The following is a 12,005-nucleotide window of genomic DNA, read 5'->3' as shown; positions in this document are numbered from 1 at the left end:
TACCTGTCAACCTTGACAGTGACATTTCTTCTTCTCTCTAAACTAGGTCTCTGGTCTAAGCAACTTGAGCTACCACAGAAATGTCACCTAATTGTCATTTTTGACAGTGACAGTGACACTGACAAGATAACCTCAAAAATAATAATAGTATTTATAATAGTTAATTTTTAAAGAGATTCTCTTTCCCGTAATGAAAAACGAGCCCCTAATTTGCTTACCTGGTCAGAGACTCTCGATCGCTGACGAAACTTACACCTCGGGTCAAGGCACTTACCAAAGACAAGGGTACATTTACTCGATGCTCGCTGGTATTGTCGATATCGTAGAGCAAAATGGGGTGAAGGTTATTGAGGTGCACAGATCTGGGGAACAGACCATTATTCCCGCTCAGGGAGATATCGTAACTGCTCAGGTAAGTGTATGAGTTTAACACAAAAGAATTCCTGTCAAGTACACACATGTGTGCATGTTTTTACAGGTAAGCATTATCACTCAACAATATGCAAGATGCTTCATTAAGTGTATAGGCAATACTGTCTTAAGGAGCCTTTTTAAAGCGGTACTAAGAAGAGAGAACATTCGAGCCACTGAAAAAGACAAAATAGATATTTACAAGAGCATTCGACCGGGGGACATTATTTTAGCGAGAGTGGTATGTCAATTAATGCGGCTACAGCTCGAAAGGTGTCTTTCGTATAATTAATTTTCAGTTGCCCATAACTGAAGCTCACTCGTATCAAATAACTACGGCAGAAAACGAGTTAGGGGTAGTTATAGCCCATAGCGAGCACGGGTACCCCATGATACCCATCAGTTGGACCGAGATGCAGTGTCCGAAGACTTTGATAAAGGAACCGAGGAAAGTGGCCAAAGTTATACCGGAAAATGTGATAATGGAGCAGGATTCGAATGTTGATAATAATTATTGTAATAAATGAATAAATTTTTGTTTGATGACTATTTTTTATTGTCCTCAGACTGTTGAATAATAAATTTATTTAAATGACCGCGTTTATGCATAAAAATATTTTAAGGATCGGTGATGTCTATTATATGTTTATTCAAATTGACACGTACGTACATATGGATGTGAAAGTTCAGGTAGGTATGAGTGACTTACATTCAGGCAACAATAGTTTAATATTCAGGAGACAGAAAAATATTGCAAAGCCGGAATCGCGATGCCCCCGTGCGTACCGCGACTTTCCCACTACGTGACGCGCGTTTTCTGCTTAAAAAAAAATTCAAAATTAATTTTACTAATTGACGTTTCGTTGTGCGGTAACTTTAAACGACGCTAATGGATTTTTAATCTTCAAGATGATATAAACAAGGTAAGCATGCTTTTTTTTGGCTATTGATTCGATTAGTTTTATGGGGCAGGTCATTATTGACTCGGTAAAGTTTATTTCACCGGTGTAGCTTCGGTAGATCCAAAGTTATCAACTAAAGACTTTAGGGTTGACGATTGGGGTGCATAAAAATTCAAACGGTTGTAACTCTTGAACCGTTCAATATTTTGGGAAAATTTAAAAAGATTCTTAGAGATTATTAGTTAGTGTTCAAGTTTGTTTCTTATAATCATCACTGTAGATCAATTTCCAAAGAAGATATACGTCTTTTTTGGGTCAGGGCTAATTTGGAGGGACTGGTCAATTTGGTCAATTTTGCAGCTGAAATTCCTTCACTTGTATTAGGTTAATGATGTTAATTGATATAATCGACTTTATACAGTAGGTCATTATTAACCCAGTAAAGTTTATTTCATGACTGTAGATTTAATAGATCCAAAGTTATCAATTAAAAACCTGGAGGTTGACGCTTGGGGGTGCTACTGACGTGCAGCAAAATTCAAACGGTTGTAACTCTTGAACCGTTCAATATTTTGGGAAAATTTAAAAAGATTCTTATAGATTATTAGTTAGTGTTCAAGTTTGTTCCTTATGGTCATCACTGTAGATCAATTTCTAAAGAAGATATACGTCTTTTTTGGGTCAGGGCTAATTTGGAGGGACTCGTCAATCTTGCAGCTGAAATTCCTTCACTTGTATTAGGTTGATGATGTTAATCGATATAATCAACTTTATACAGTAGGTCATTATTAACTCAGTAAAGTTTATTTCATGACTGTAGATTCAGTAGATCCAAAGATATCAATCAAAAACCTGGAGGTTGACGCTTGGGGGGTGCTACTGACGTGCAGCAAATTTCAAACGGTTGTAACTCTTGAACCGTTCAATATTTTGGGAAAATTTAAAAAGATTCTTAGAGATTATTAGTTAGTGTTCAAAATTGTTCCTTATGGTCATCACTGTAGATCAATTTCCAAAGAAGATATACGTCATTTTTGGGTCAGGGCTAAATTGGAGGGACTGGTCAATCTTGCAGCTGAAATTCCTTCACTTGTGTTAGGTTGATGATGTTAATCGATATGATCAACTTTATACAGTAGGTCATTCTTAACTCAGTAAAGTTTATTTCATGACTGTAGATTCAGTAGATCCAAAGATATCAATCAAAAACCTGGAGGTTGACGCTTGGGGGGTGCTACTGACGTGCAGCAAATTTCAAACGCTTGTAACTCTTGAACCGTTCAATATTTTGGGAAAATTTAAAAAGATTCTTAGAGATTATTAGTTAGTGTTCAAGTTTGTTTCTTATAATCATCACTGTAGATCAATTTCCAAAGAAGATATACGTCTTTTTTGGGTCAGGGCTAATTTGGAGGGACTGGTCAATTTGGTCAATTTTGCAGCTGAAATTCCTTCACTTGTATTAGGTTTATGATGTTAATCGATATAATCAACTTTATACAGTAGGTCATTATTAACTCAGTAAAGTTTATTTCATGACTGTAGATTCAGTAGATCCAAAGATATCAATTAAAAACCTGGAGGTTGACGCTTGGGGGTGCTACTGACGTGCAGCAAATTTCAAACGGTTGTAACTCTTGAACGGTTGAACATTTTTCAAAAATTTAAAAAGTTTCTTAAAGATGATTAGTTAGACTTCAAGTTTGTTCCTAATGATCATGACTGTAGATCAATTACTAAAGAAGATATAAGCGATTTTGGTCTGACAGTCAGTGTGGCTTAAAATACGCACATATATTTCAGAAAAACCTGAAAATCTAACTGAATACCCGTAATGCAGATCTGCCAGGAATATGGTTACAACTCAGCGAATCTTTGTTACTCTCGCAATACTTTCGTTACACGTAGATTGTCAAATATCGAGGCCATTATCGTTTCCAGATGTGATACGATTTAATGCGGTAAGTATAATTTAAGAAAAAACCATCAAGTAGCAAGGGAAAAGGTCGTTTAAGGGTAACATCGGCAATTTCCGGATAAAATACCCCGATCGGAGTCACGCGAGGGTCCAGAAGGTCATCCCAAAGTCGGTACCGTTCCCATGCAAAAACGCCACTCGGTGGGGCATCGGGAGATCCCCGGAACGGCCCACTAGCGTCCACGAACTGCGTCCCGGTGACATTGACGTCATCGGGGCACTGGGAGACAGCCTGGTAGCGGGAAACGGGGCCTTAGAAGAGTTCGCCATGGGCACCATGATCGAGAACAGGGGAGTCTCTTGGTGCATAGGTAGAAACAGACATATTAGTCGCACTCTAAATGCGAGTTTGCCTGACCCGTATATACGGTGCAAAAATGCCCCAATTTTCAGGTGGAGAAGGGTCGTGGCGTGAATTCTTGACCCTGCCCAACATCCTGAAGGAGTTCAACCCCCGCCTCCGCGGGTTCTCGACGGGTACCGGGGAGTTTTTGTCGTCGCACGCGAAGTTGAACGTCGCGTTTCCCGTTGCCGCCGACGCGGACGCCTTAAGGCAAGCCAAAGTCCTGGTGAGTTTTTTTTTATTTTTATTAAATGACTTCATATGACGGCAAAGTGCAGCTCTTAGGTGCTATACCCATGTACGTTTTGCCATAATGAAGTGTTAGCCAGCGCCATCTGAGTGTTTATGAAAGAAGCTCCCACACTTTTCTTATAAAATTAGGTTGATGTATTACTTAGCGCCATCTATGTATTGAAGAGCGAAAGTTCTCAACATATTTTCTATAGAAATCTAGCAAAGTGACTTCTGTGCGCCATCTGTGCATTTAAGAAAGAAGCTCCTATGCACTTTTCTCATAGACATCTGTCGACATGTGAGGTAGCGCCATCTCGGTACTTACCCACAAAGCTCCTATACACATTTCTTATAGAAATCTACTCAAGTGTTGACCAGTGCCATCTGTGTTTTTAATTAAGAAACTCTTATTCAAATTTTTTATAGAATTCTACTAGAGTGTCAGTTGGCGCCATCTGTGCATTAAAGATAGAAACTCCTATGGACATTTCCTATAGAATTCTACCGGTTTATTAGCGACATCTGTGTAATTAAGACAGAAGCTCCAATAGACAGTTTTTACATGAGGAAGCATATTACGTGTTGCATGTATGTGTTAATGATGCAGTGTGTTGTGCGTGCGTTTTGTGTGTCTTGTATGTTGAATGTTATGTGCATCTCATGTTGCGTGTTGTGTGTATGTGCATATTGCAAATGTTGCGTGTATTTTGTGTTGCATGTTAGTATTGCGTGTTTCATGTTGCGTGTGTTGTGTGTTGCGGATGTTTTCTGTTGCTTGTTGTACATTGCGTTTAAGTGTTGCTTATTTCATGTTGCGTACGTGTTGCATGAGTGTGTTGCTTGTGTGTATATTGAATGTTGCAAATGTCGCGTAATGAATGTGTTGTGCGTTGCACGAGTTGCATGTCTCTGGTTTGTGTGTGTTGTATGTTGAATGTAATTTGCATCGCATGTTGCGAGTTGCATGTGCGTATTACGTATGGTATGTTGCGTGTGTTGTTGCGTGTGTTTGTGTTGCTTATTGTATGTTGCGTGTGTGTACGTACGTGTTGCAAGTTGTGTGTTGCATTTGTTGCGTGTAGCATTTGTTGCGTGTATTTTGTGTTGCTTGTTGTATGTTGCTTATGTGTACGAGGTGTATGAGAGTGTTGCGTGTTTCATGTTGCGTGTGATTTGTGTTACTTGTATATAGCGTAAGTGTACGTACTTGCTGCATTTGAGTATTGCGTGTTTCATGTTGCGTGTGTTGTGTGTTGCGGATGTTTTGTGTTGCGGATGTTTTGTGTTGCTTGTTGTACATTGCGTGTAAGTGTTGCTTATTTCATGTTGCGTACGTATTGCATGAGTGTGTTGCTTGTTTGTATGTTGAATGTAATTTGCATCGCATGTTGCGTGTGTGTACGTACGTGTTGCAAGTTGTGTATTGCATATGTTGCGTGTTACTTATGTTGCGTAATACATATATTGCGTGTAGCATATATTGTGTGATACTTATATCGCGTAATACATATATTGCGTGTAGCATATATTGCATGATACTTATGTCGCGTAATAAAAATGCTGCTTGTTGCGTGTTACATTTGTTGCACGTTACATATGTTTCCTAAGGCATATATCGTGGAGGACATATTTTGCGTGTTGCATTTGTTGCGTGTAACATATATTGCGTGTTATTTATGTCGCGTAAAAACACTCTGATGTATATGTTGCTTTTGTTGCATATTGTATATGTTTTTTAAAGCATATGTCGCGTAAAACAAATGTAACGCGACATAATTAACAATCAATATATATATAACACGCAACATATGCAACAAAAGCAACAAGCATCTTATGTATTACGACATAAGTATCGCAACAAATGCAACGCGACAAATGCAACACACAACATATGCCGCGTAATACATATATTGCGTGTTATTTATGTCGCGTTACATATGTATTACGCGACATATGCTTTAGAAAACATATGCAACACGCAACAAATGCAACACACAACATATGTATTACGCGATATATGCTTTAGAAACCATATGCAACATGCAACAAAAGCAACACACAACAAATGCAATACGCAACATATGTATTACGCGACATAAGTAACACGCAACAAATGCAACACACAACATATGTATTACGCGATATATGCTTTAGAAAACATATGTAACATGCAACAAAAGCAATATATGCAACAAGCAATATATGAAACAAGCAACACACAACATATGCATTACGCGACAAAAGTATCACGCAATATATGCTATACGCAACGCGACAAATGCAACACACAACATATGCCGCGTAATACATATGTTGTGTGTTGCATTTGTTGCGTGTTGCTTTTGTTGCATGTTGCATATGTTTTTTAAAGCATATATCGCGTAATACATATGTTGTGTGTTGCATTTGTTGCGTGATACTTTTGTCGCGTAATGCATATGTTGTGTGTTGCTTGTTTCATATATTGCTTGTTGCATATATTGCTTTTGTTGCATGTTGCATATGTTTTCTAAAGCATATGTCGCGTAATACATATGTAACGCGACATAAATAACACGCAATAATATATGCAACAAGCAACAAATGCAACACGCATCATAAGAAACACACAACATATGCAACACGCAACTTATACACACACGCAACACCTTTCCTCAAGAAATCTGACAGACTGTTAGAAAGCGCCATCTGTTTATTTCACAGAGAAACTTGTATACACATTTCTCATAGAAATTTTTCAGAGTTTCGACTGGCGCCATCTGTGTATTTAATAGAGAAACTTCTACATACATTTACTATAGAAAACTGTCAGAGTGTCACCCAACGCCATCTGTGCATTTAGGAGGGAAGCTCCTATACACATTTCCTATAGAAATCTTCCAGAGTGTCATTTAGCGCCATCTGTATATTTAACAGAGAAACTCCTGTACACATTTCTTATAGAAGTCTGCTGATTTGTTAGTTAGCGCCATCTGTGTATTTAAGATCTAGGGAAGTGTCGGGGCATAAAAAAGTGCCCGTGCAGGAGCTTATGTCTATGAGATGATTGATTGATTATTTTATGTATCAATAACGATCGCTGATCAAAGAATGTTCCTCAGGTAAAAAAAATAAAATCGGACAAGAGCATTAACCTAAAAGAGGACTGGAAGATGATCACGTTCTTCTTCGGTGCCAACGACATCTGCTCGGCTCAATGTTACGATAGAGAAAGAGCATCTGCTCGGAACCACGCCCTAAAGCTGATGAGAGCTCTCGATTATTTGTACGACAAATTGCCCAGGACCTTCGTCAATTTAGTGCCCGTGTTGGGTAAGATTTAGGAGCAGCCCCCAAATGGCTTTTTCCACTTGTTTCCACCTTTCAGATGTTTCTGTAAGCGTACGAATCGAACGCACCGTCATGTGCAGACTGTTCCATCGATTGTTTTGCGGCTGTTTCTACGACGGGGGCAACGAGATGGACACGATCACGGAACTGACCAGGGAGTACCAAGCAGCCGAGGAGGCACTGGTAGAGAGAGAAGTACGCGTGTGACGTCACATCTTAATGCCATTTTTTAGATTTTTAGCGGAAGGTACGACCAGAGGGAGGACTTCACCGTCGTGATCCAGCCGTTCATCAAACTGTTCAACGCGCCGCGGGATCCTGTCGAGCAGTTCGCGGAGGTCATCGACATCTCGTACATCACTCACGACTGTTTCCATTTCTCTCAGAAGGGCCACGCCCTGGGTGAGTACCGCGTATTGTATTTTGTAGGTACCTTAAGCTGTGCCTACACGTGCATGTCTTTTAGGTGCCAACATGCTCTGGAACAATCTGCTTCAGCCGGTGGGAGCGAAAAGTGAACGAAAGTTGAAATTTATTCTGGAAAAGTTCGAGTGTCCGACAACGCGGACGCCGTTCCTGTTCACGAACAGAAATTCGAGGAAATATTTTGAAAGTGGGCGACAGTAGGTCGGTCGCGGCAACATTGCATGTATCGCTACCTCCGTTATACTACTCGTATTAAAATTCTATTTAAATATAATACATGTTGTTTTATTCGTCTTATCCTTCCTCGAGTTGCGTGTTGCATGATACATTTATATTGTTCGTGTTGCGTGTGTGTACGTGTTGCTTGTGTGTATGTTACATGTTTCGTGTTGTGTGTATATTGGATGTGTTTTGTGTTGCATATTGCGTGTATTTTGTGTTGCTTGTTGTATGTTGCTTATGTGTACGAGGTGTATGAGAGTGTTGCGTGTTTCATGTTGCGTGTGATTTGTGTTACTTGTATATAGCGTAAGTGTACGTACTTGCTGCATTTGAGTATTGCGTGTTTCATGTTGCGTGTGTTGTGTGTTGCGGATGTTTTGTGTTGCTTGTTGTACATTGCGTGTAAGTGTTGCTTATTTCATGTTGCGTACGTGTTACATGAGTGTGTTGCTTGTTTGTATGTTGAATATTGCAAATGTTGCGTAATGAATGTGTTGTGCGTTGCAGGTGACGAGTTGCATGTCTCTGGTTAGTGTGTGTTGTATGTTGAATGTAATTTGCTTCGCATGTTGCGTGTTGCATGTGCGTATTGCGTGTGTTGTTGCATGTGTTTTGTGTTGCTTTTTGTATGTTGCGTGTGTGTACCAACGTGTTGCAAGTTGTGTATTGCATATGTTGCGTGTTACTTATATCGCGTAATATATATATTGCGTGTAGCATATATTGCATGATACTTATGTCGCGTAATAAAAATGCTGCTTGTTGCCTATGTTGCGTGTTACATTTGTTGCACGTTACATATGTTTCCTAAGGCATATATCATGTAATACATATTTTGCGTGTTGCATTTGTTGCGTGTAACATATATTGCGTGTTATTTATGTCGCGTAAAACATATGTAACGCGACATAATTAACAATCAATATATATGTAACACGCAACATATGTTTTACGCAACATTAGTATTACGCAATATATGCTACACTCAACTTATGTATTACGCGACATATGCTTTAGAAACATATGCAACAAAAGCAACATGCGACAAAAGCAACAAGCAGCTTATGTATTACGACATAAGTATCACGCAACAAATGCAACGGGCAACATATGTATTACGCGACATAAATAACACGCAACATATGTATTACGCAGCATATGTTGTGTGTTGCATTTGTCGCGTTGCGTATAGCATATATTGCGTGATACTTTTGTCGCGTAATGCATATGTTGTGTGTTGCTTGTTTCATATATTGCTTTTGTTGCATGTTGCATATGTTTTCTAAAGCATATGTCGCGTAATACATATGTAACGCGACATAAATAACACGCAATAATATATGCAACAAGCAACAAATGCAATACGCAACATATGTATTACGCGATACATGATTTAGACAACATAAGCAATACACAACATATGCCGCGTAAAACATATATTGCGTGTTATTTATGTCGCGTTTCATATGTATTACGCGACATATGCTTTAGAAAACATATGCAACATGCAACAAAAGCAATATATGCAACAAGCAATATATGAAACAAGCAACACACAACATATGCATTACGCGACAAAAGTATCACGCAATAATGCTACACGCAACAAATACAACGCGCAACATATGTATTACGCGACATAAATAACACGCAATATATGTATTACGCGACATATGTTGTGTGTTGCATTTGTCGCGTTGCGTATAGCACGTGATACTTTTGTCGCGTAATGCATATGTTGTGTGTTCCTTGTTGCATATATTGCTTTTGTTGCATGTTGCATATGTTTTCTAAAGCATATGTCGCGTAATACATATGTAACGCGACATAAATAACACGCAATAATATATGCAACAAGCAACAAATGTAACACACAACATATGTATTACGCGATATATGCTTTAAAAAACATATGCAACATGCAACAAAAGCAACACGCAACAAATGCAACACACAACATATGTATTACGCGATATATGCTTTAGAAAACATATGCAACATGCAACAAATGCAACATGCAACACAGACACGTAACCCGCATAACACACACGCAACATGAACAACACGCAACAGAGACGTGTAATATATTTTTTCATGCCCGTGCATTTCCACATGACCATCCAGACACAAGCTTATGCCCCGGTCAAATTGATGACGAAACGAACATACAACCACGAGAGAGAAAGAGACAGACATACCAGCTATGAGAGCTCCTCCCTTAAAAACACAGATGGCGCTAACTTACACCCCCAATAGAATTCTATAAGAAAAATGTATAGAAGCTTCATCTTTACATACATAGATGACGCTAACTGACACTTCAGCAGATTTCTATAGGAAAAATGCATAAAAGTTTCTCCTTTACATACACAGATGGCGCTCACTAACACGCCAACAGAATTCTATAGAAAAAATACATAGAAGCTTTGCTCTTAAAAACATAGATGGCGCTAACTGACACTTCAGCAGATTTCTATAGGATAAGTGTATAAGAGTTTCTATGTTAAAAGCACAGATGGCGCTACCTATTGGACTAACAGAATTCTATAAGAAAAGTGTATAGAAGCTTGTCTCTTAAAAACACAGATGGCGCTAACTGACACTTTAGCAGATTTCTATTGGAAATGTTTATAGAAGCTTTTGGCTTACACACACAGATGGCGCTTACTGACCCGCCAATAGAATCCTATAGGAAAAGTGTCTCGAAGTTTTTCCGTTAAGTATACAGATGGCGCTGTCTAACTCGTGTTTCGTGTATATTGTGTTGCGTGTTTGTACGTGTTGCATGTTGTGTATTGCGTGTTATACGTGTTGTGTGTTTGTACGTGTTGCATATGTGTGTTGCATGTCTGCATGTGTTGCATGTGGCGTGTGTTTTGTGCGTGTGTTGTATGTTGAATGTAATGTGCATTGCATGTTGCTTGTCGTGTGTGTGTGGGTGTGTATTGCAAATGTTGCGTGATGAATGTGTTGTGCGTTGCATGTGTTTTGTGTTACTTGTTGTATGTTGCGTGTGTGTACATGTTGCAGATGTGTGTTGCATGTGTAGCATTAATATGTTGTATTTTGTACATGTTGCATGTTTATGTTGCGTGTTATGTGTATATGTGTTACGTGTTGCGTGTGTAGGTTGCTTGTTGCTTATGAATTTTGCTTGATGTATGTGTTGCATGTTGCGTGTTATACATGTTGCGCATACATGCAACATGCAACATGAATGACGCAGCAAACGAAACACGCATAATTTGTACATGTACAAGCAACATGTGCAACACGTGACATACACATGCAATGTGCATCAAATATAACATACACCACATGCAACAGGCAACATATGTACATGCATCATATGCAACACCTGTTACACAACATACACACGTAATATTTTATACGCAACATACATACATGCAACATGTTACTTCAAACACATACAACACGCAATACATGCAACATGTTATTTACACACATGCAAATCACGCAATCCGTGCAACATACACAACACGTGCAACAAGGCAACATACACACATGCAACACGTACAACATACATGCAACATGCTACACAGACACGTAACCCGCATAACACACACGCAACACGAACAACACGCAACATGCAACACGCAACAAACACATTTAATATATTCTCTCATGCCCGTGCAGTATCCACATGACCATCCAGACACGAGCTCATGCCCCAGTCGAATCGATGACGAACCGAAAATACAAACACGAGAGAGAGAAAGAGAGACAGACATATCAGGCACGAGAACTTCATCCTTAAATCCATAGATGACGCTGAGGAATCCACCAGCAGGATTCTATAGAAAAAATGTATAGGAATTGCTCTCTTAAAAAAACAGATGGCGCTAACGGACTCTTTTGCAGATTTCTATAGGAAAAGTGTATAGAAGCTTCACCTTTACATGCATAGATGACGCTAACTAACACGCCAATAGATTTCTACGGGAAAAGAATACAAGAGTTTCCGCCTTAAGGACACAGATGGCGTCAGCAGCAGAATTCTATAACTTTGATTCTATTCGGGTTAGAGCCGTGACGTATACCTTTTTGCAACATGCAAGTACACAGCACGTAGAACACAAATCATATACATGCAACACGCAACACATGCATGCAATACGCAACATACACACGAAACACA

General features: G+C 39.1%; 2 protein-coding genes across 3 annotated transcripts; both read left to right on the top strand.

Moving 5' to 3' along the window:
* The first annotated feature begins 108 nt into the window (after positions 1-108).
* Positions 109-954, top strand: LOC126747977 (exosome complex component CSL4). The gene is made up of 3 exons (XM_050456963.1): positions 109-412; positions 479-652; positions 711-954. Exons 1-3 carry the CDS (start codon positions 191-193, stop codon positions 936-938), a joined length of 624 nt encoding a protein of 207 aa, XP_050312920.1. The 5' UTR covers positions 109-190; the 3' UTR covers positions 939-954.
* A 216-nt stretch (positions 955-1,170) lies between these two features.
* Positions 1,171-7,898, top strand: LOC126747973 (phospholipase B1, membrane-associated-like). 2 transcript variants are annotated; one of them, XM_050456958.1, is made up of 8 exons: positions 1,171-1,334; positions 3,117-3,274; positions 3,329-3,602; positions 3,685-3,860; positions 6,970-7,180; positions 7,236-7,381; positions 7,432-7,600; positions 7,665-7,898. In XM_050456958.1, exons 2-8 carry the CDS (start codon positions 3,167-3,169, stop codon positions 7,823-7,825), a joined length of 1,245 nt encoding a protein of 414 aa, XP_050312915.1. In that variant the 5' UTR covers positions 1,171-1,334; positions 3,117-3,166; the 3' UTR covers positions 7,826-7,898. The 2 variants fall into 2 exon arrangements, with proteins under 2 accessions (XP_050312915.1, XP_050312916.1); XM_050456959.1 differs by lacking the exon at positions 1,171-1,334 and having other exon boundaries at positions 3,137-3,274; positions 3,319-3,602.
* Positions 7,899-12,005: the final 4,107 nt, after the last annotated feature.

The sequence above is a fragment of the Anthonomus grandis genome, chromosome 20 (genome assembly GCF_022605725.1).
Source record: "Anthonomus grandis grandis chromosome 20, icAntGran1.3, whole genome shotgun sequence".
NCBI lineage: Eukaryota > Metazoa > Arthropoda > Insecta > Coleoptera > Curculionidae > Anthonomus > Anthonomus grandis.
This window is presented reverse-complemented; position numbering and strand designations above follow the sequence as displayed.

What these genes read in the sequence shown, in the direction of transcription:
- LOC126747977 (XM_050456963.1), top strand. Translation starts at nt 191, where the DNA reads ATGAAAAACGAGCCCCTAATTTGCTTACCTGGTCAGAGACTCTCGATC. An exon ending in GAGATATCGTAACTGCTCAG is followed by an intron (nt 413 to 478) that starts GTAAGTGTATGA and finishes ATGTTTTTACAG; the next exon opens with GTAAGCATTATCACTCAACA. An exon ending in ACATTATTTTAGCGAGAGTG is followed by an intron (nt 653 to 710) that starts GTATGTCAATTA and finishes ATTAATTTTCAG; the next exon opens with TTGCCCATAACTGAAGCTCA.
- LOC126747973 (XM_050456958.1), top strand. Translation starts at nt 3,167, where the DNA reads ATGGTTACAACTCAGCGAATCTTTGTTACTCTCGCAATACTTTCGTTA. An exon ending in GGGAGTCTCTTGGTGCATAG is followed by an intron (nt 3,603 to 3,684) that starts GTAGAAACAGAC and finishes CCCAATTTTCAG; the next exon opens with GTGGAGAAGGGTCGTGGCGT. An exon ending in TCAGAAGGGCCACGCCCTGG is followed by an intron (nt 7,601 to 7,664) that starts GTGAGTACCGCG and finishes CATGTCTTTTAG; the next exon opens with GTGCCAACATGCTCTGGAAC.